Source organism: Dermochelys coriacea, chromosome 1, assembly GCF_009764565.3.
Source record: "Dermochelys coriacea isolate rDerCor1 chromosome 1, rDerCor1.pri.v4, whole genome shotgun sequence".
Lineage (NCBI taxonomy): Eukaryota > Metazoa > Chordata > Testudines > Dermochelyidae > Dermochelys > Dermochelys coriacea.
The window spans coordinates 108,280,230-108,305,049 of NC_050068.2; the positions used below are offsets into that span (position 1 = coordinate 108,280,230).

Below are 24,820 nucleotides of genomic sequence, written 5' to 3' on the forward strand. Positions count from 1 at the left end.
AGTCTCCACATGCCGTTGTTCTTGGGATGGTGAAAGTTACTGAGGTATATTTGCCTGACCCAGGATCATGCACAAGTAAAAAGAAGCTTTTACAGATTCTTGAAGGATCCTGATTAAACTGAGTTTGTTCACTTGGTAGTGGTGGGGGGAAGAAGGGGATTAGTCTGTATTAATTCTGTCTCTATCTTACAAAGTTATTTATTCAGCAAACAGAATCCTGTGCCCCAGTGTAGACCTCAGTTGTTTCAGTGAGAATTTGATTGCATTACTTTCTTTTTTTTAAAAGCATAGTTACAAGATTTTGAGCATTACTAGAAAAGCCATTCTGTGCAAGTCTTCATATTCCAAAAGAATTTGACTTTGTGTACATAATAAATCACTCTATATAAAACACCATAAAATAAACATAAAAGACAATTTAATACTATTTTACTCTTCTCTCACTTTCTAGTCAATGATCTCAAGGGCTTGATTAACTGAGTCTCATTCCGCCTTTGTGATGTAGATATTGTTATCCCCATTTGTAAAATGGGGAAACTGAATCACAGAAAACTTAAGACCAAAACTGGGTTAAAGTTACATACATCTGCAACTTATTTCAGATGGTATCTATTAGAGGTGAATTCTATATAAGCTGTTATACCATCATTATCACCATAGAATCTGAATTCCTTCCAGTAGGACACTAAGGGCAGATCTACACTAGAAGCACTACATCAGTGCAGTTGCTCTGATGCAGCTGCACCACGGTAGCACATCTGGTGAAGACACTCTATGCCAATGGGAGAGTGCTTTCCCATCAGCATAATTACTCCACCTCCAAGAGGCAGAAGCTCTCCCGCTGACATAGTGCTGGTTTGGACACTCCTTAGCTCGCTGTAACTTGCATCACTCGGGGGGGGAGAGGGAAAGGTCTTTTTCACACTCCTGAGTGATGTAAGTTATATCAATTTAAGCAGTAGTGTAGACCTGCCCTGTGGCTACGTCTACATCAAGCTGGTTAACATCTGTCACATGTGATTCATTTTCTCTTTTATCCTTTCTCCATAGGGAGAGTTGTGCATGCAGTGGAGTGTTCTGTTTTCACAGACTTTTGTTTTGGGGTTTTGTTTCTTTGTAAATGTATATTCAGCTCTCTGTGCTTAGAGAAGGTGAGGTCAAAAAATTTGTGCTTTGCCTTTAGAGTAGAAGATCCTTAGTTTCTTTGAGCATTCATTTCACAGTCGAGGACTGGATCTCAGCAAAGCTTTACCTATATGGTAGAAAATTCACAGTCCCTAAGGAGTAAAGGTGTTAACCATGGTCTTCATTCCAGAGGTTAATGTGATCTTATAAATAAGCTGGGCCCAGGCCATTGAGAATATATTGACATAACCCAGGCAACAAGCCTCCTAGCCAGTTCAACAGACTTGGGTCAGTGGGGCTCATGCTAGCACTCTAAAAATAACTGTGTAGACATTGATTTGAAGTTGTGACTTAGGCTGGAGCTTGGGCTCTAAGGCATATGTCCTCCATAAGATTCCAAGCCTAAGCTCAAGCCTGAGTTGCAACTTCAAATTGATGTCTACACAGCTACTTTGAGAGCAACTAGCATGAGCCCCACTGACCCAAGTCTGTCAGCCTAGGCTGAGAGGCTAGCTGCTGAGGGCTGTGTAGACATACCCTAAGTGCTTTGAAGATAAGTACCAAGACCTTGAACATGACTCAATGTTCTATGGGAAGTCAGCGTAAAAAGCAGAGGATAGGTCTGATGTGCTCATGGTAACTTGTGTTCCTGAGGAGACACACTGCAGTGTTCTGAACTAGTTGAAGCTTCATAAGGATAGATAGCTTCATGCATAAATCACATTGCTGTCCAGAGAGGAGATGGTAAAGGCATCTGTAACCAAGGTCTGGTCATTATTCACCAGGATGGATTGGAGTGTCCTAGCCAGCCAGAGATGATAGCATCATCTTTGAGAAGAGTATTCTATGTGAGAGCTTTGGGTCCATGGGGGATGCAAGAGTACTCTGAAACTACAGTCTGAATTGACCAAGTGAGGATGTGAACCTTCAGCCAAAGGAGACTACACCATGGGTTCAAACTCTTTAGACTGTTCCCTCTGCTCCCCAGCATCCCCATGAGTTTTGCTCAGTTTCAGCCAGCTGTTCTTCATCCATGAGCTGATCTCATCCAAGTACTGTCCCATTTTGGCAGTAGTGGTGTGGGTGTATGTGGTGAAGGATAAGTAGAGCATCTGCATATTGCTGGGACAAAGGGAGGTGAAGTACCTGGTATACACGGTGAGACAGGGTCAGTGGCACCTGCCCATGGATAAGATCTAGGCCCTGAGATTGCCCAACCACCACCATGACCAAAAGGCAAGTGAGGTAGTTCCTTGGGCTGGCTGGTTAATATAGGTGCTTTGTGCCTGAGTTTGTCACTCTAGCAGTGCCCCTTACAGATCTGACAAAAAGCTCCTAGCCCTGGAAAATACAGTGGTCTAAAGACTGAGAGCACACCTTCTAGACTCTGAAGGATCAGATGAGTCAAGAACTAGTCTTGTTCCACCCAGACTTCTTGAAACAATTATACTCCAGAGTGACACCTCTGATGTGATCCTTGGAGCGGTGTTATCCCAGGAGCTGGATAGGGAGGAACACCCTATACTTTACCTAAGTAGGAAGTTATTTCCCTGTGAAACTAGATATTCCCCAATAGGGGAAAAAAAAGGCCCTGGTAGTGAAATGGACAGTTGAGGCACTACATTACTATTTGCTGGGGAACTGCTTCCAATTCATCACAGACCTCGCATCCCTTTGGGGGATTCACTCAAATGAAAGACACCAATGCCCAGATTATGAGGTGGTACCTCGCGCTCCAGCCCTATGAGTTCAAAGTACTTCACCATCCGGGTAGGGCTCACACAAATGCTGGCCCCTTCCCCTGAGTGGGAGGGGAAGAAGAAGGGGGAGGGTTGTCACCAGACCCTAGCTTGAAGGGGAAGGCATGTGACAATACTGCACTGGGGAAGTGGGGAATTAACCGGTCACTTTGGGCCCAAGAGACCATGCCCCCGCACCTCTGCTGCGCATGCTCCATGTGGAGGGAGCAGATAGGAAGATGGCCAGCTCAGTTGGGGCTGGCTGGCAGATGGATGTGTGATGCTGGGTCCCACTGAAGAACACTCAGTCCTCCAGATTGCTGAGGTGGGTATCCTAGACTACACTGTGTAGAGCACACCAGTAATGGAGACCAATGGGGACGCCAACCTACTGCCTGTGGAGGATGGGCTGTCAAGGGACTTAAGGGTAGCAAGTGTCCCAGGGAATGTATTGGGATCCAGTACTTAAGACCTGAACAGAGAGCTTGCTGGCATCACAGGACCCTAGGTTGGAACTCAGTGGAGTAGGGTGAGCCCGGGTTCCCTCCTCCCTGTGCTGACTGTTGGGTATTACTGCCAGAGACCCAGCCATAGACCATTCATTTCTGCCCCAGTCAGGGGGCTGAAGCCCTGTTTGTGATTGTTTGCCCCTGCCAGGAGGCCTAGGGGCTATAAACTGTTCATTTGCTCTGCCCAAGGAACCAAAATTCCTGTTTGTTGTTCTATGCCCCAGCTAGGAGGCTGAGAAGCTACAAACTATTTGTTTGCTTTGCCCTCCCCAGAGGGTTGGAGTCAGATTGTGTTTGTTTGGCCCAGCTGAGAGTCGCAACAATTGTGTGATGGGTTGTATCAATCCCACATTGGGCAAGCAGGGGCACCTATCCTCCTCCCCCCATGGATGCCCCCTGTGATACAAGTTTATCTCATTTCTTTCATGTTAGATTCACTATTGTGTGTTTTGTAGGAGGAAGGGAAGATTCCTTTCCTGAATGAGGCATTGAATGTTTCGGTAATGAATAGCACTAGTTGCTCATGACTCCTTACACCAGCCAGAAAGGGCATAGGTTGGATCCATAGCCCTTGTGTCAAGACTCCTTTAGGATGTTCATTGCTACTTGATGAATCAATGTACTGGACTCTTGGAATGTGAATGGGCTGTTGGTTGGTGGGTATAGGTGGAGTGAATCCATGATGTCTGAGAAGCCTTCCTGAATGTATGTGATCTTTTCAGTGAAGTAGGATGATAATTCCCCACCATATTTGTCACTGGGTTCTGCTGTAGGCTGTAGACACTCAGGATAGGTGAAGTGGATTACCTCCCTGGATGGCTCTTTGGGGCATGATTTGGCATCTTCAGTGGAGGCTGATAGGAGGGTTCTTTTGGCCTGTAATACAGCCTCACCATAGGCTGCGGAATTCTTTGCTTCAGCCTATCTATTTCACACTTTATCTTCCCCTACTGGTGTTTAAGTTGCCAACCCCCTCTCTTCATCTGGCATAAGGTGTCAGAAAACAGATCTGTGTAGGTGATGGGGACAAAGAGGAGCCATTTGGGAGCCAGTGTGTTGATGACTGAGGTTGCTGTACAATAATGATAATGCTTCACCAGATTCTCAACTTCTTTTCCTGCATGTGGAGTGCTGCTGTCCTCTAGCAGGCTTTGGAACTCAATGGGAGTCCGAGTCTTCATGGTCTTATCAAGATTATGGGTCTTTCTTATTTCCAGGGAGCTGGGAGAGCTCTGATCAGTGCCTTAATGAGCAGATGGTTTGTACAAGTCAGTGGCTGTTTGATATTGACATCTCTAATTCAGAGACTAGATCCAAAGTATTACGACAGTCTGAGCTGAACTAGAGATGACCTGTGAAAGTGCGAGACAAGTGAGATGAGTTTGGGGGTTTTGGCATCTGTCACCTTGTCAGCATAAATGTTGAAGTCTTCCAGTACAACAGCCTGAAGTATTTCACTATCATCACTGACAAAGTATCAATGAGCTCCTTTTATGAACTTTAGGTACCCCAGCTTGAGAGTTTTGGCCTATGTAACTTGTAGAAGGTCACATAAAAAGTTCTATGTTCTAAGTTCTAATCAGCTGACTCCCTGTCCTTTTTCATTACATGGCTATTCTCCCCTCTTAAATGAAGATATAAATCACATTAGGTATACAGCTCATACAGAAACGTGCACCTCTAAGAGGTATAAGATGAGGCTTACCACTACCTAAATGTTTGCTAAAGATTCTAAACTTGTCAAACAAGGAGTGGCCTACTGCATGTCAGTTTCAAATGCATCAAACTCAACATTATTATATCTATAGTATATGCTGGGAAATATAGGTCTATTCATTAATTTATTCTGGTTCATATTGTTTTCTTTACTTCCAAGGCATGAACGTTTCCTGATTTTTGTTAGACTAATGAGCAGGCTATGTTTGCAAGGACAGAAATATAATGAAAAAAGGATGTGAAAGAAGGGTCAGATGACATCACTTAATTCATTTGAAGGAAGTTCAGTATTTGGATGTTTATAATCTCAGCATGTTCATTGTTTGTACTGTGATAAGAGCATTTTTGGTGTGCAGGCTGAACCACAAGCCCTATTACAGAATGCAGACAATGTTTGTGAATTGTTGTCTGTTGGTTAGAGCAAAGGATGGAGAGGCAGGAAGGTCTTGGGTCCGAAACTGAGTCACTGGCACTGTGTGTCTCTGGGAAAGTTAGTTGACCTAAATTCTACAATGTTTTAGAAAGTAACTGAGCTGCAGAACTAAGTAAAAACAGAAACTGAGTGACAAGTAAATACTGTGTATTGCCCCCTCTCCACCTTCTTTAATGCCAATCTGCTTACAGGTTTTGATGGACAGGTCTTGGTTCTTCTGGATCCCACCACCCACTCAGCAGGGTATATTTTCTTTATTTTTCCCTATGAATTTATTTGGTGGTGCCTCCACCCCCCCTCGACTCTTCCTGGCATGGTCACCAGGGCAGCTTGGGAGGAAAATTCTAAGCTCAGGGTAACCCCAACTTACTTGCCAGATAGTTGGAGACTCCCAAGAAATAACAAATACATACCATATATTCAACATAGTCATTATATTAAACAGGAGACAAATATAACATAACAGGGTAAAACAAACTATTCTTAGGGTCACTGGTGCCCATGCTGATAATCCTTTCCGCAGTCACAGGACCTGATGTAGCAAACGTAAGATTAGTGTCCCATTGATACACATACTTTGTTGTGGCCCTTGATGACCTATGACCACAATATTTTCTTTGCAGTGGTTTAGCAGTGTGGCTGACTGGGTTCAGAAAAGCCCAAAGGACTTACAAGTGGGAGAAGGTGGTAAGTCCCTCCACAGGTTTAATATGCAGCAGGTTATAAAATCCCCAAACCCATATTCCTTGGCTTGAGGACACAGTTCAGAGAGTAGGGGATCCCCAAAACAATTAACTAAAAGATGGTACGCTCACAAACTCCATGAATGATCCTCAGGTTCAGAGATGACTTTGGACTCCTCGGTCACTGCAGAGGGGCTGTTCTCTGCTGGCAGGGATCCTCTTCAGGCAGGAATCGGGCTGCTTTTGATCCCAGGATTTTCCCCTCACCACAAAGGGGTGCAGGACTCCAGGTGCAGATTACACAACTATACTAAAATCCAAACTGTGGACTCCTAGCCCAGCTCCCAGACACACTCCAATCAGGCAGCAGCCCTGGACTAGCAGCCACAGCAGAGCTGACCATGTGGAGAATGGTCTCACCTAGGGAGCTGGAGGGCGAACTCAGCCTGGCTGGGGAAGTTTCCCAGAAAACTCTACAAACTGGGAGTCATCAGTGGCGAAGGAAGAACCCAGCTGAGGGATCCTGCTTTCAGGTCCCTAGAGGCCAGTTTTCAGGGGGAACGCTGCATGTAGGCCTAGGACTCACCAGCTCCCCACACAGCCAGTCCTGCCCTTGCCCTGGCTGGCTCCAGACTGCTTCAAAAAATGGCTTCTCCCCTTTCCTGAGCTCCTTGGGAAGGGCCTCTCACCCCTATCGGTTGCCGAGCAGATTCCAAGTCTGCCTTGGTTCCCCCTCCCTACCAGGGACAGTGTGCCTCTCCCTGAGCTGCCAGCAGACAGATCCCCAGCAATCTAGGTAATCTCCTTGGGGGTTACAACTGCATGTGGGGTGATGAGCTATTCTGGATAAATTAAATTTATACTCTTTTTAGAAAATCAAGGTTTCAAGTGCTCTGTGTGGCAATCTGCACCTAAATTTTGTAGCAAGGGCCTGAGATTTCTATGGCCCTCCAGAGCAACAAATTGGATTGTCTGAAGCTGTTTCAGACTAATTTAAAAAAAAAAAGTTCAGCTGAGTTTATTAAAAATGAATACTACAGCCTGTACAGCATTAACTGCTTTATTAATTTTGATATTAAATAGATTTTATTTTACCCTCTCCCAACATTCCCAATTTTCAATGTAGCCACAGATTTAAGTGTTGACAATGCAAAACTGTACAGAAGAAACCCAAAAGGAAGTGAGGTTAGAGATTGTCAGCTGAAGAAGAAAAAAATTGAAAAAGGAAAACTGCATTTTCAGTATGGGCTGGTGTAAAACATTCTGCCTCTCCCAGCCATTCCTTCAGTGATCTTAACTGGCAAACAACGTTGTATAGTTTTATAATAAGCAGGAATGCCAAGGCTCCACCTGCCTCAAAGTACTTCAGATATTTCTTCTGCATTCTGAGACATCTCTTCTGTCAAATGAACAACATGAAGAGCTTTTCCAACTCCCTTCTTTTCCTCTAGTGAAAGCAAGTCATAACATCTGGAGGAAATAAAAATACAGGTGGGGCAGGGGGAAACTACTATTTGTATTAGGCTATCAGTAATTCTACCCATGAGAAAGAGATGTTTCCACCTTGACAGCTCTTTATTTTATGAAACATGGGTGGGATGTTACTTGCATGTAAATCAGAAATACCTGTTGGGGGTGAAATGTTGACGCCTTCAAGTAAATGGTAAAACCTCCCTTGACTTCAGTGGGATCATGATTTCATCCTAGCATCTTAAATTACTTTGGAGTTATGTCCACCATGGCCAATTTACATGGATTATGAGTTTATGGAATCCATGTGATATCCTGATACCACGGCTTCTGATTTAGTAAACTAATTTTGAACTCTGAGGACATGTTTCAGCTAATGGTGCATCTGGACAGTCTGAACAGCATATAAACATTTATATGCAGTGATCTGTAGACAAGGCTGCTTCACCTAAATCTTTTACTGCCCAGCCAAACAGGAACCCTGTCTCTAGGGAGCACCTTTACCATGTGCCCTTTACACTGTACACTTACCCCACATACACAAGCACACGTTAAAGGTAGGTGGGGAAAAGGAGCAGCCAGGAGAAATTCTACCCGGGTTTTCTCCCCTGGAAAAGCCTCACAGTACTGCCCTAGCACCAGCGCATCTCTGAGCAGGTATAGGTAATAGAGTAGTAAAAGCAGCAGCAGGCTTACATTTAATGCTTTCATCATCACTAGCACCAGTGTAATTGCACTGCTTCTTGTTCAATAGCAAAAGCCTTGTTTGCACAGGCAGGTTTTGGAAATCTAATAGGTTCAGATGAGCTTCAGAAATTTTGGATGTGTATCTGAACCAGAGTTGAACCCGTAAACCTTTCAAGGTTGACCACCACTTATACTAATGTGTTCTGAACTAATATGGTTAACTGAGAGCTCCCTCTATTTGCCAAATTTTGTAGGTGAGTACACTAGACAGGTCAAATACAGGATTGGTTTATAAATAGACATGCTTCAAAAACACTTCCCCATACATGGAATAAGATCCAGACTTCCTATGTTTCTATTGTTTGAAACAAATGATATCATTGCTTGGATGTCTTTCCAGAGTTAATGGAAAAAAAGGCTTTGGAAACAGAGTAGTTAAATATAGGAATTAATACTTTAGTGAGTGGAGTGCTCTACAGACTTTATTCTGTGCTACCAGTACGTAAACAAACTGCTTTCTGTAAGCGGAGGCAGGGGGAATATACACCTATAATATAAAACATTGGACAAAAGCCAAATTCAGATTAAAGGCTGGGCTGACTGTCTCTAACTCATTCCATTGTGGAAAAAATTTGGCTCCAGATCACTGTATGTACAGTGTTACTGTACATACCATGGGCTTGCAGTCTCCACTGCCTTACACCTTGCATAGTCACTTACACCTGTGCAATGTGAGTGCAAAATGCTACCAAGTCAGAACGGTAGCATTTTACCCCCACTTTGCACGCATTAGCATAGGTACAAATGACTGCACATGGTGCAAATTAGTGGAGAACCAGGCCTTATGGGCCAAATCGGGCCCTCTGGTAAACCATGACCTTTTGCTAGAAGGGTGTTGTGACAAAGTTCCTCCTCTACCTTGGTGGGTCTTGCGCTTATTGGCGGATTTGCTCGCCTTGGAGCTTCACAGCAACCCTAAGTTTGGCCATTTTCATAACCCCACAGTCCAGGTCAACTCCTCCTGTGTCTGACCAGGAGTTGGGAGGATTTGGGGGGGAACCCGGGCCCGCCCTCTACTCTGGATTCCAGCCCAGGGCCCTGTGGTATGCAGCTGTCTAGAGTGCCTCCTGAACAGCTGTGCAACAGCTACAACTCCCTGGGCTACTTCCCCATGGCCTCCTCCCAACACCTTCTTTATCCTCACCATAGGACCTTCCTCTTGGTTTCTGATGATGCTTGTATTCCTCAGTCCTCCAACAGTATGCATTCTCACTCTCAGCTCCTAGTGCCTCTTGCTTCCAGCTCCTTCCCCCCCCCCCCCCCCTCTCTCTCTCTCTCTCTCTCTCTCTCTCTCACACACACACACACACACACACTGAAGTGAGCTCCTTTTTAAAACCCAGGTGCCATGATTAGCCTGCCTTAATTGGTTCTAGCAGTTTCTTGATTGGTTCTAATCAACCTGTCTTAATTGTCTCCAGAAGGTTCCTGATTGTTCTGGAACCTTCCCTGTTACCTTACCCAGGGAAAAGGAACCTACTTAGCCTGGAGCTAATATATCTGCCTTCTATTACTCTCCTATAGAGACCCGCCAGACCTTTTAATTGGACCCCTGCCCCTGCCCCATGGACCCAACTGACCCCCTCATCCCTTCACTGTAGGGCGGCTGCACGAGATGCAGCCGATCTGCTTTCAAACCGCGCCAAGAAAACATCTATACACGCTTGTGCTCCACACCCTTCACGCCCTCACCTTCGTGTCCCACCCTGATACAAAATGGCGGGACCTCCTGCCACCTTTGGAGGGTGAGGAGCCCCGGTGGGCCAGCCTATATTCCACCTTAGTTCCGAGGCCCACCAGGGATGTCAGTTGGCGGCTCCTTCACGGAGCTGTGAGCACGGGCATGTTCTTTGCGCGGTTCACCTCAATCCCAGACACCTGCCCCTTTTGCAGCGTGAGGGAAACCCTGGCACATATATACCTGGAGTGTGCCAGGCTGCAGCCCCTATTCCAGCTCCTCACCAATATTTTATTATGCTTTTGGTTGCACTTTTCCCCTCACCTTCTTATTTATGCACTCCCTATCCGTGGCCCCACAAAGTCACGGGATCTCCTGGTCAACCTCCTCCTGGCCCTAGTTAAAATGGCCATCTATAAAACCAGAGTGAGGAGGTTGGCCGATGGAGTCTCCTGTGACTGTGGGGCCTATTTCTGATCCTCAGTCCGTTCACGTATCCGGGCAGAGTTCCTCTGGGCGGCGTCCTCTGACTCCCTTGATGCCTTTGAGGAGCAGTGGGCGACGTCCAGGGTTCTCTGCTCGGTGTCCCCGTCCGGTTCCCTTCGTTTAACCCTTTGACCACACTCCTGTCTCTATTATTTCATTAGTTGTCCCCCGGAATTATTGGGAATCTAGGTCCTGTGGATCCCCCTTCTAGGCTGGGGGGATCCTTTAGCAGTGGACGGGCTTCGCCTGCCCACTTCCCGGATCCCAGTAGGATTACCCTCCTGTAGCCATCGAGCCCGACCCTGTCACAGTATAAATCAAAAATGTGTCCTAAAGGCAGAAGAATCAGCTCCAGATTGTTCTGTTGACCAGACCCCTCCCCAAATACAGAAGTTACTGGGGATGTTATTCTCCTGTCTGTGGATACCCCAGCATTCTAAGAAAGTCCTCTTTATCTAAAGGTTTCTTCAGAAAGCTGGTACTCTTATGCAGAGCCCAAGGACTGCTCCCTAGGTCTCTTTCTCCCATCGCATCACATATCCTTCAGAAATAAGTAACTTAAATAGCAAAGATAAATTAGAAGTTTTAAATTTTTACTGTGTTGATTGGCTTTTTACATTGGTTTACATCATATTTTAACGTACATGTATTTTCCTGTTTATGTTTTTAGCACCCATTTTAAGTTAATATGTAATCATCTCCCTATAAGGGACAATTCAGCAGAATGCAGCTTCTCATAACTCTGGAGTGTCCACATAGTGGCTTCTTCAGGGACACAGAAGGGGAAAGAATACTATGGAGTATGCTGCTTGCATACAACCTTTTGTTGTCTATGGGTGAGATCCCCTGTAGAGTTTCTCAAGTATCTATACTAGGCATTTTTAACTAGGCAGTTTTTAAAATTTATTGTGTGGCTGACATTTTTAAAGGTCTTACTAAGCCGAATGTGTCACAACAGCGCCTTCTGGATTCTGTCTGGTTTGTTTTATAAATATGTATTTAGGATGAAAGCCATGCAACGTAAAAATTCTTATGGAAATCACAAATCTCGTATAAGAAGACTGCCATATATGTTTGTTACTCAATTCTACCTAAAGTCTGGGACAAGAATGCTTTATAAATTGAGGCAGCAAAAGTAAATAATTCTCCAAATATTGAGAGATTATTATGGCATAATTGCCAAATCTAACTTTTTAATGAAAGTAAACCATACAGCCAGGGCCAGCTCTTCCGTTTTTGCCTCCCCAAGTAGTGAAAAAACCTGTCTCCACCGAATTGCCGCTGCGGACGGCGGAATGGAGAAGCCGCCGCCAAATTGCCGCCGCCGTGGAAACACTGCCACGCCTTTCTGACTGCCGCCCCAAGCACCTGCTTTGAACACTGGGGCCTGGAGCCCGTCCTGCATACAGCCTCCAAACAATGAATATTATCAGCTCTCTTGTGGCTTTCATAGGCTACTAAATGCTCTGTAAAAGTGCCCCTCCCTAGTAGCAATTGCCAGTCATCTGTCCATCAGACCCTGTTTAGAGAAAGATTCTTATAATTTCTTTTTGGGAGATGCAGCACACCTAATCTACATTGCTAGTGTTACAGTGTGTGCTGAAAGCTGGGCAGGCAGGCATTTGGCTGGCTACGCCTCCACCTTGTCAGCCCCTTTTGGGCTTGTTAGAACCATAGGTAACATTATAGCTTCCCTTTCACTCAAGGAGTACAAACAGTGGTGGTCTATCCCTCTTTGCACATCTACACAGAGGGAGCCAGAATCAGCACCTAACCAAACTGCTCATTCATTCATACACTACAAAGCCTATGTCTGCAGAGCTATCCTGGCTTAGTCCCCAGGGCAGATCCAGCATACCAACAGAAGGAATTTTTCTGCCAACAGAGTAACACCGTCTCCCTGAATGACATTAGCTTCACCAACAAAAGCACTGTGCTTTTGGCTTAGTTGTGTCTGCACAGAGCTTTTGCTGCATAGCTGTGCTGGAGAGAGAGTATGGTTCCCCACACATACACACCCCCCTTGATCAATGTAGCTCTGGATCAAAGAATATTTTCACATTGGCCTACATTAGGAAAAACTAATAATCAGATCTACATGATAGTGAACATATGATTGAATCTTAATATTCAGAAGGGTGTACTGTCATTTTGCATATATTGTAAAGAATACACAGAACAGTTTTTCAAAACCACCTGCTTTATAAATATGGCTGGTGGCCAGGGCTGTGTCTGTTCTTTGTGAAAAGTCCTTCCCCAAATGTGTACAAATGTAGGTTCCAGTTTCTTTCCAATGAGAGAGACACATGTTGCTCCCCTTAAGTTTCAATGGGAATTGTAAACATACAGAATTTGGCCCTTGATATGTAGGTCAAGCGCTGAAGTTATGGTAATCATGCATCAAATAAAAAAAGGCCAGGCTTTCTTAGGTAAAAAAAGAGACTGTTTTAGCCAAATAATTTTCAGAATATTTGGAGAGTACATCCACACCCACATGCTTTCCTTCCTCTCAGACAGCTGCCAATCTACATCTCCCCATCCTCTGGAAATCCAGGCCAATTAAGGTCTTAAGCTTTGACTTCATAGAAGACTTACTGACCAGTACTCTTAGTCGCTACTGGATTGAAGGCAGCCAGAGCTTCAGGTGACTGCTTCCCATCACACCCCGACAGTCCCTGTGGCATGACTGCCTGCAAAGGTCAACCTGATGACAAGCAGATCAGTGCTGGTGTAATCCGTGGCACCCAACCAGCAACACTCTCCAGGCTGATTTTGAATAATTTGTTTATACATTTTGCTAGGAGAATAATTTGGCATGCACAGGACACAAGGTGTATTCTTTTTTAATAAAGCCATTTTTGAGTGATTACACTTGTAATACAGAGTAAAACAGACTTCAGCGAGAGACTGCTGAATTGGAATTAATTTGCAAACTGGATACAATTTACTTAGGCTTGAATAGAAACTGGGAGTGTATAGGTCATTACACAAAGTAAAACTATTTCCCCATGTTTATTCCCCCCCACCATCCCTCAGTGTTCCTCAGACGTTCTTGTCAACTGCTGGAAATGGCCCACCTTGATTATCACTACAAAAGTTGCCCCCGGCCCCGCTCTCTTGCTGGTAATAGCTCACCTTAAGTGAAAAAGAAAAGGAGTACTCCACAAGTGGCACAAGTACTCCTTTTCTTTTTTGCGAATACAGATTAACACGGCTGCTACTCTGTCACTTTAAGTGATCACTCTGGTTACAGTGTGTATGGTAAACCCATTGTTTCATGTTCTCTGTGTATATAAATCTCCCCACTGTATTTTCCATTGAATGCATCCGATGAAGTGAGCTGTAGCTCACGAAAGCTTATGCTCAAATAAATTTGTTAGTCTCTAAGATGCCACAAGTATTTCTTTTCTTTTTGCGAATACAGACTAATACGGCTGCTACTCTGAAACCTGTCTTGGGACAAAACGTTTGAGAACAGAGAGGACAAAATATTCTTTGTTTTGGGACACATGAGCTTTATACTTTCATTTTTACATAAATATGATTAATGATTATATAAATGATTAATATTAAATATGCTAAAGTTTTATGAACAAGGTTCACAGACATTACTGGCAGTTTCACATTCTCTCTTATTTGTTCATAAATAGTAAAGTCTATCTTCATCTGTAGCAAAATGTTACACATTAACTCCATTCTCCTCTCCAAACACATGTAACTCCCATTGACATTAGTAGGAATCACCTGCACTTAAGGAGAGCAAAATACACTCCAAAAGAATTTCACTGCTTACTCTGCATATAGTATAAGGAAAAGATCACTCTAACCTTAAATTACTTATTTTAAAATGGTTTTCAGCATATCATGGGGAATTATTTGTGTGTCTAATATCCAGTACATACTAACCCAGTCTATATCTCCAGTCTGTCATTGTTTTTGCGTATTCATTAGGTCTGATATTGCAGTCCTTACACTGAGCCCTTACTCATGTGAGTATCTTAACAGAGCTCAATGTAGAGTTGAAGAATAGTGCTCAAATAAATCAACCTTCCAATGATATAACTGTGCAAAGCCAAAGTCATTAATGTGTAATGCATATGATAGCTAATGATTAGTGATGAAGAAAATGACTTAGAATCAGTTTAAACAATGAAGAGCTGAAGGATTAGTAGTAATAACAAAACAATAAAACTTGATCAATAAATGATTTAACTTTAATGCAAACTATAATTCTCACTGTACCTTGGTCTGATTGTGTTTAGACACTGTAAAAAGAACTATCTCTTGGCTATTGAGTGAATATATTTGTACGAATAAAAACACCCTGCACTTATGGTGTAATACCTTTCACCTGAAGATCTCAAAGCACTTTCTGTAATTAATCTTCACTGTAACAAGACTTAGGATTTCAAAAGAATATGGTTGCCTTAAGATGATAGTTGGCTATTTAATGACAAGAAATTGCAAGAAACTTCCTAGACCAGGGATTCTAAACCTTTTTCTTTCTGAGGCCCCCCCAACATGCTAAAAAACCTCTATGGCTGGGTAGTGCCACAACTGTTTTTCTGCATATAAAAGCCAGGACCAGCAATGGGGTGTAGCAAGCAGGGCACGTGCCTGGGGCCCCACACCAGAGGGGTCCCCACAAAGCTAAGTTGCTCAAGCTTCTGCCCCAGGTGGCAGGGCTGGGAGCCTTGGGCTTCAGCCCCACACAGTGGGGCTTCAGCTTTCAGCCCCAGATCTTAGCAAGTCTAACACTGGCCCTGCTTGGCAGCCCCCTGAAACCTGCTCATGGCCCTCCAGCAGCCCTCAGATCCGTGTTGAGAACCATTGTCCTAGACTATCACCAAGATATGAGAGATTAATGCCACCTCTGACCTCAGATTGTTCTTCAGCAGACTTCTTGAATTTTAAGCTACAGCTTTGGTTCTTACCTTCAATTTAATTGCACAAGCTCCTGAAATGTCATTTAATTGTTAACACAGTTTTAAGATATTCAGCTCAGTTTTCAATAAGTCACGTTTATTCACATAAACAATTAAATACATTTTTCTCAAAAATTATAGAAATCAAATAAAAAATACTTTGTATATCTCTAAACTTTTGTCCCTAGAGTTTAGGGCTTTTTGAATGACAATGTCTTATGTCATACTCTAACTTGAATGCTTTCTCATTGTTTATGTAACATTTTAACAAGAATTTTTTAACAAATTTACACTTAAACATTGGGGGAAAAACCCCTTATGTTACAATTTCATAATAATTTCAAAATAAATGACAATGCAGTAACACTACATCAGTGAATTATAAACATTTATAGATGGAAAAGTGGAAAATGTTACCTCTAAAACTCAGAAGTACAAAAAGCCAAACCCAGGCAAGAAGAGCCCAACCATAATCCAGAATGGAAAATTAGGGTCAGTCTCAAACATTTTCCCATTGGATTCTCTACCTTCTAGATAAACCTTCCAGATTTTTCTTTTGGTTATCCCAAGAATTTTTATACTTAAAGGACATAAAAAAGAGGAAAAGGAAATTAAAAACTTCCTAAAATTATGGAAACAAACAATTGGTGTCACCACTTTAGCTGTGAGTATTGTTACAACTTTCAAATTAAAAGCTGGAGGGAAGGATGTCACATAAACCAGAGCCCCTGAACATTTTCCAATACACGTGTAAACAACTGCATTTTCCCCACAAGTAAACAAACATACCAGCTTCCAAATTTCCAGTGAATTTTCTTTTTAGCAATAATGTTTACCAAATTCAAACCCACACCACCAATTAAAAGAAAAACTCTTTGTTGTTTTGTTTTCCCAGTAGGCATAATTGAAATCACACACATTTAAATAATTGCATTTATCAATCAGTTGCTCTTAGCTTAGGATATGTACAGCTTAGGTATTTATCAATTGAAACAGATCTCTGAAAATTCAGAAAGAATTTCTATTAATGGCTGAACCACTTAATTCTTTGCTCCATAACAAAGTCTTCTGTCTTGCATTGGAATATGCTAGCCAAGGACCCTACACCAAAGTGGAGTCCCATTAAAATGAATGAGGAGTCCTTGTGACACCTTAGAGACTAACAAATTTATCTGGGCATAAGCTTTCGTGGGCTATGACCCACTTCATCAGATGCATCGCCTCGTTAGCGCTACAAAAAGTAATTTTCCCTCGGTTGGTATTCACCGCTTCTTGTCAACTGTTGGGAATGGGCCACATCCACCCTAACTGAATTGGCCTCGTTAGCACTGACCCTCGCACTTGGTAAGGCAACTCCCATCTTTTCATGTGCTGTATATTTATACTTGCCTACTGTATTTTTCACTCCATGCATCTGATGAAGTGGGTTATAACCCATGAAAGCTTATGCCCAAATAAATTCTTTAGTCTCTAAGGTGCTACAAGGACTCCTTGTTGTTTTTTCTGATACAGACTAACATGGCTACCCCTCTGAAACCATTACAATGAATGGAACTGCTGCTATACAGTCACTTTGAGTTTCAGGGGAGGGGAGAAATATATCTGGAAATGAAAGCCCATGAGCTAACAGGGAAGTACACATTCCGTCTACGGGGGATAATCACATAGAAACAGGTTATTTTAAAAAGTAAGTGCATATCTCAGATAATGTTGTGAGTTTGTATCTGGCTGGTCAGTTAACTAAAATGTGAACAGACCTGAACAAAATGTTAGTGATTACAAAATGGCCATGACTTAGTCACTCCTGTATGGTATAGTCTAAACATATTCTCCTTCTCAAATGGTGCAGAATTCCGTGAATGAAGTGAGGGAGTATTATGTCTGGGAGATTATTTTCTGAAACAAATATGAAATCTTTTGGGAAGCTGAAGACACAATTTCAGTTCCTAAGACACATTTTATCAATTTAGCTATCAGGTTTCATCAAACTTGGGGAAAACTTTGAATCCAAATTAATTTAAATCTTGTATGCCCTAAAACTAACAAAAAAGGAACTCAAATGTATGAGAGCCATGAGAGCCTCACAACAAATGTGCGTGTTTGCTTTGGGAATCTAAATTATTGCATGCAATAAAACTTGTGGAGTTATAACAACATTTAGAAAGTCTATATCCATGTAGAAAATCTTGTCACAGTAGTTCGTAGTGTTAATCCCCTAATGACAGTTTTGAAATTTCTTAAAATTTAGACTCAATGCTTTTTTAGGCTGTTATGGTTTTTGCTAAAATGTGAATAACTAGGAACTGGAAATCTACTAATCCTCCTCTTTGAAAAGAATGGATTAAGAAGGCCTAGTCTTTGCTTGGAACAACTCCCAGTGAGCTTACCATTCCAAGTATATGTTTTGCTATTTTCTCCTATGTACTGTAGCTGACATTATATAACATTTTTGTGTGTGTTCTGTTTTCAGGGTGGAAAATCTTACACAGGACCATGTGGAGGAAGAGACTGTAGTAGGGGATGTGAATGTTTCCCTGAAAAAGGGGGTCGTGTAAGTACTAATGTCTTCCTATCCAGACACTTGTATGTTGCACTGTAGAGGCCAGATCCAAAACCCACTGACATCAGTGAACTTTGGATCAGGTTGTAGGAGTTATGTATGTTAAATAATACTCTTGCTGAAAAAGAACTTATTATTTTACTTCACTATAGTTCCTATAGCAGTTTTAGATTGTTTGAATGAAGCAACTAAATGCACATCTGAAACTAAGATTTAATTAAGAAAGAAACATTCTGGAACAAAACGCAGTACATGGCACTTGCGTGGAGGATTACAGGATTATTATCAAAGGTCTCTTTCATTATGCAGCGTATTAGAACTAAGTTATATGGCACACCACTTCTCTCTGGCTTTTTATGAGGCAAAGCTGCCCAGGATCATATGGCAATGTTAAGCAATTATAAAACCATTCAGTAACCTTCAGTTTTATTGAAATGTTTTTAAAAATTGGGCATGGGGGTAAATGTATACTCAGTCCTCATTATTTGCATTAAAGCAGAAGAATATCAGACTTGTGGGATTTAGAACTTCCACAGGAGGGGAGCCATTTGGGACTGCGTGGAATGCATTGGCACGAAGCAGAAGTGGCTGGAGCAGTGTTTTGAGGGGGGCAAGAAAAGGATTGCAGGATGATGCAGTTGCCATGCAAAGCTCCTAACCTGTGCAAGGGTGCACATCCAATCCTGCATGATTTAGGAGCCCTAAATGGCAGACTCTGCTACATCTGATAAAGTAATTCAGCCCTTTCTGCCCCCTACTGCTAAGAAAAGGTTAAGAGAGGCAGGCCACACGCCCTTGCTGCTGTCTTGAATCCCATGTGAGCTCCCTTTTTCCACTTTCCACTCAGTTTTTGCCACTTCAATTTCTTGTTACAGTCCTTGGGCTTCACCCTGCATGACAGTAGAAGAGGAAGGGAGGCAGGCCACACAAGATGTAGGGTCTCCCCTGCATAGGGTGTTGCTACTTGCTGTCCTGGGAGGCAGATGATGAAGCAACACATTACCAGCAATACTCCCGCTCATAGCAGAAGTACTGATTGTCTATATCATCATCAGGAGAACTTCTCTTTACCATATTGTGGATTAGGACGGAAGAACAGTGTAGTAGTCACGTTCAGTCACCATGCCCCCAGAGGCCTTTTGGATATTGAGCCCCCATATGGAAGGGGATATGTGCAAAGTCATTAAGTGCTTTTAATTACAATGGCTAGATCCTGCTCCATTTGAAGCTGATTTGGGAGCAGGGGCCACTGACTTAATTGGTGCACATTACTCTCTCTGCAATAGCCTCTATACCTATTCAGTCAGCATGCTTCGCTCAGCAGGTGTGCATCTTCCCTGCACATCCTTTTTGGTGCACTGTAGGATAAAACTTTTAGTGGTGGTAAAAGGATTAATGAAATCGGGTGGATTGTATTTTTTTTCCTTTGTAATTTTGCTTATTATCATCTTTGTGACACAAGCCAAGTATCAGATTTCTTATACCCATTAGAAATGGTGGAAAGAGTTACTTGCTGAAATACTGCCAACTACTGTGACTAAAACATTTTGCATTTTTGTATTGGCTGACCAACCCTTATTTCACACGTTGCTGAATCTATTCAAGAGGAGAAAAGAGCAACCAAACAAACAACTGTGTAGGGCAGAAACTTGAAAATATTAAAATAGCAAAGTAGAAACTCACTAATGTGCCCTAATGAGTGGAAGCCCACTATAAATTAATTTATGAAAACTATCAAATTAGGACAGTTCTGCAATACTCACTACCCTCAACTTCCTTTGACTTAATTGAGAGTTGAGCATGCTCCTGATCCCATTAGATCATAGGTAAGCAAACACTAAAAGCCAAGGAAGATCTATTACAAAACATACTTTCCTTATTTATTTTGTTATTTATAGTTCAGTTTTAATTAGAAATGTGTGACTAATGGAAAAAGGGTATTTTATTCAAAGAACTTCACAACACATTTATAAAATTATTTTTAGTTCTGTAAAACATCACTTTGACACTGTGTGCACTGGATGCATTTAGTTTTTGTTGGCCTCTTTGGCTGTCACAGGCTCAGCTGTACATCTGGTTTAAGCAACAACTTTTTGCCACTAGAGACTCTGGTTAAATTGACATAGAGTTTGCTCTCATGATAGTCCTCAGAGGGAATATTTGTTCAAACAAATCCTCAGTATAAACTGGCCCAATGCTCATTTTCTGTTCTTAAGGTGACTCACTACATGCACAATAGGCATGTTGCCTATTAGTTATCATTCACAACGAGGTCTGGAGAAGTTGCATGGAGTCGGCTTGCCCTGTGACTAACTGTGGCTAGCATAATCAGCCTCACTTTGAAGGGCATTTGGAATTCAGCGCAGTCAACAAACAATTGGATAAAGAAAACATGAAGCTCTGATGCTAATTAGCATAGCTGCCACTGGGTACAATTTAGAATTTGGTGGAGAACTCTTTCTTAATAAGAAGTCTTTTAAGCCAGAGAAACAGTACCACTCCTTTGGAGTGCTGCTAATGACTATACATCAAAAACTTCTGACTGAAGTTAATTCATCAGTACATTAACAACTTTACAAATAATTGTGAAAATATCTGTGCTGGCTGGCAAGATCTAAAGGGAAACTTGTCATTAATTTTACATATATAAAGTTTCAGCCCTTTCTGCCTTACTTTGTAGCGCCTGCCACAATCAACTCCTCCCTTCCTCCACCCTGAGCCTCTATGCTGCTTAGTACTGGTACCTGCCCAGGAGCAGATGTAAGAGAGCAGGTGCCAGAAAGGCTTCCTGAAGAGTAGGTGCCCCTAGTGACTCAGAGGAGCTAGGACAGCTCCTGCTAACCATCTGGCTTGATGAATGAGGATCCAGCTGAGTTGCAGGAATGAGTGACGGGCTGCCAGAGGCATGAATATCATGTGACATGGATGACAGTTGGGAGCTCTGGGTCTCCATCCCCCCGACCATGCCAAATATGGGGAGGAGTTGCCTGAGCATGCTGCCTATTGGTTGTGGTGTATGGTTCCTATGAAACTATTGCCAGGTGGCACAAGTTAGAGCAACCACTGGCAGATCTTGTGCAAAGAACCAAGGAGCCATCACTGATTGCTGGTTTTCAGCTTTTCCTCCTTTTCTTCTCTCATGGCTGCTCCAGGTGGCCATGTGAGGGCAGAAGCCATACTTTAAGGGCTACCCTAGGGTCAAAGACAGTCAGATGAGCTCCTGCAGACTTGTAGGGAAGCAGATAAAGAACCAGCAAGAGCCACTATCCTCATTCCCTTGTAATACCAGCGGACTTCCTGCTGAGCAGCTTAAAGGGAAGAGACACCAGCTGCTCAGAGTGCTCTTTTCTCACATCAGAGCTGCTTCTGGGGCTGCACAGGAGGTGATTGTGAAGGTAGTGGGGCCCAGATCCGTACAGGAACTTAGGCATTGCAAATCCTCACTTTTAGGCACCTAGCCACCTTGTGGAATCCACAAACCTTGATGAGGTGCCTAGGTTCCCTATACAATGCATGGGGGAAGAGAGTCACCTGAGAATGCAATTCACAAAAGCCAGCACACTAGGCGAGGAGCTGCCTAGGCTAACCAATAGTAGATGCCAACAAGATAGGTGTGTCTTAAGTTGTACCCCTCTTTGGGAGTTAGGCATCCAAATCCAGGTTAGATCAAGATGCCTATCTCTGTTTGGGATCCACGGTAGTGAAGTCTCTCCAGGAGTCAGATGTCTAAGCCATTTCTTGCAAGAACAGCACAGCACTCACCTAACTCCACATAAAATGGCTGGGAGAGGGAGGAGAAGGTTAAAGAGGCCTCCGTTATAACCTTTAGCCCAGTGATTAGGGCATTCATCTAGAATATGGGAGACTCCAGTTCAATTATTTCCTCTGCTCTATGAGAAGAAGCAGTCGGAACAGGGGTTTCCCTAACCAGTGGACTATGGGGTATTCTGAATGGGTGTCTTTCGAGCTCTCCTGTTGAAGCCATAAACTTTGTATGAATAATTAAATATGCACTGGGCGAGTGAGAGTGCTATAGTCCAGGGGCTATGGCACTCCCCTTGGAGGGGGGGCAGGCCACTGTTCAAATCCTTTCTGCCCCTCAGGCAGATGGGGAAATGGAACCAGGGTCTCTTAGTCCCAACCATTGGATTAAAGGTTGTAAGGGAGGCCTCCTCTCCCAGCTTTTTTGTGTGAAGATAGGTGTGCTCTGAGCACACCTATTGGATTGGCCCTTGAAGAGGAGAGGTGTTGCCCCAGTTCTCTTCTCCTGGTTTGAGGGTCGCATTGGATTGAGAGAGAGCTGAGGTGAGAGAGAGCTGTCTGGATGCCTCCCAGAGACAGCTGTGTGTGTGCCCAGAGGCAGAAACTTAGGTGTCTCAGAGACTTTGCAGAAAAATTGTAGGTGCGGAGGGATTTTAGGCATTTACACATGAGCAGGGGGTTTCAGGATATTAGTGGCCCTAAATTTTGGATTTAGGCATCTAACTGTCACGTTAGGCACACAAGTTCTTTTGTGGATTTGGGCATGGGTCCCGTCTACCACCTCCCCATTGTGACAGGTCTGATTCAAACATTTCAGTTTAAAGGTTGCAGGGCATGGCTCAGGATTACATTTTCAATTCGTAATCAAATGTACATTTTATTCTTAAATGAGTGAAAGCTCAAAATTGTGGCTCTTGCGGGTCAGACTGCTTCCTGTCTGGCCTCATAATTTGGATCTTTGAAGGGAGGATAAAGGGAACTTTGATTGAGCCAGTTCCTCTAAATTTTTTGGAGTGTTTACTCCTTTATTCCCTTCTCCTTTTTCTCTGTGGGCTGGTCCTTTGGAAGTCTGAGTGCAGTCAGACTGTGTGTCAACTAGGTATGGATATTCTTTGCATAGGAACTATCACAGGGTGTCCAGCTCTTCAAGATAATTGGACTCAGCTCCACTTGACTAATCAGCTAACTCTCAGCTATGACTGTGAGGATAGGGATGAGGTGATAGCCTGAAGATCACCTGGTCCTCGTAAAAGCCAGCAAAAGCTCAGTTGATCTGTAGTAAACAGGAGTCCTCAGGTTAGAGGAAGACCCCAGTTTATGAGAGACTCTTAAGTGGATGACTAGTGGAAGTAGTCCTGCAAGGCAAAGGCCGGGAAGGAGAAGGGAGCAGAGGGGCTTGTCCTGTTTCCCAGGCAGATGGCCTGTGGAGTGTAACCCCGTAGAGATTAGATGGGGTCTTGCAGAAGGCCCCAGATCAGAGGGAAAGGATATGAGTGATCTGTTGAAGAACTAAAACTAACACTTGGAAGAAAAGGGATTGAAGTCCTATGGCTGGAGATGTTCTTTGGTATAGGGGTTGGTGAGTTAGCCCACTCGTTTAAAGAAACCAATAGTTTAAAGTATGTTTAGGACTATAAATAGGAATGAAGCCACATGTTTTCATAAAGCACTAATACCTACACAACGCAGCAGCCTGTTTGTTTAGCACCACACACTGTTGTGAACCCAGGGCTCTGTTCTTTGCAAGGAGTACTGAACCCAGTTCAAGGTCTCCATCCTGATATTCAGAGATCTCTGTACAGTTAGATCTTGCTATCTGAGAAATCACCTCTCTCTCTCTCCATTACTATAACCTTTCACCACAGCAATGTTCCTATAGAACAGTGAATCTGTCAGCTAGTAGGGTGAGTGATGGAGTCAGTTCCATTGATTTTTATAGATCTTGAGGGCCTTTAGCACCTATTAGGAGGTGTTCAGTTCTATCTCTGAGTGAGTGGGCAACACCCCTCTGGATTTGGCCCTTAATAAAGGTTACTCAGGTAGGTAAGGGCTGCAGGGCTGGTTCCATAGTTTGAATGTAAGCAACATTGCACAGAATTAGAGTGTGTGTGTGTGTGTATGTGTGTATACACACACACACACACACACACACACACACACACACTCTGATATAGATATAGATATAAAAAAATCCATGATACTCCCACACCTTGAATACTGTGTGCAGTTCTGGTCACCCCATCTCAAAAAAGATACATTAGGATTGGAAAAGGTACTGAAAAGGGCAAAAGGGTGATAAAAATTATGGGTGTGGAACTACTTCCTTATGAGGAATGATTTTAAAAACGACTGGAGCTGTTCAGCTTGGAAAAGAGACAACTAAGGGGAGGGGATATGACAAAGGTCTATAAAATCATGAATGGTGATGAGAAAGTAAATAAGGAAGTTTTTACCCCTTCACAAAACTCAAAAACCATGGGTCAGCAATGAATTTAATAGGTAGCAGACGTAAAACAAATCTAAGAAAGTAGTACTTTACACAATGCACAGTCAGCCTGTGGAACTCATTGCCAGGAGATGTTGTGAAGGCCAGTAATACAACTTGGTTCAAAAAAGAATTTAATAAGTTCATGGAGGCTAGGTCCATCAATGGTTGTTAGCCAAGATGCTCAGGGATACAACCCCATGCTCTTGGTGTCCTAAACCTCTGACTGCCTGAAGCTGGGAGTGGATTACAGGGGATGGATCACTCGATAATTGCCCTGTTTTGTTCATTGCCTCTGATGCACCTGGCATTGACCACTGTCGGAAGACAGGATACTAGGCTAGATGGACCATTGGTCTGACCCAGTATGGCCATTCTTATGTTCTTATGTTGTAAATAATTTGTATATTTGCTAGCTCTCAAAGACTAGTTTTAGAATATAAACTACTGTGTGAATTGGTCCTTTTTAAAAAACAGAACGGAGATGTGGATTGCATGAGAA

General features: G+C 43.0%; 1 protein-coding gene across 2 annotated transcripts in view; it reads left to right on the forward strand.

The window, feature by feature from the left end:
* COL4A2 (collagen type IV alpha 2 chain) overlaps window positions 1-24,820 on the forward strand; it is a 226,292-nt gene that overhangs the window by 34,404 nt on the left and 167,068 nt on the right. For both annotated transcript variants that reach the window (XM_038392087.2, XM_038392098.2), the window contains exon 4: window positions 17,982-18,062. In XM_038392087.2, the coding sequence (XP_038248015.1) occupies window positions 17,982-18,062 (81 nt within the window). The remainder of the gene's footprint in view (window positions 1-17,981; window positions 18,063-24,820) is intronic.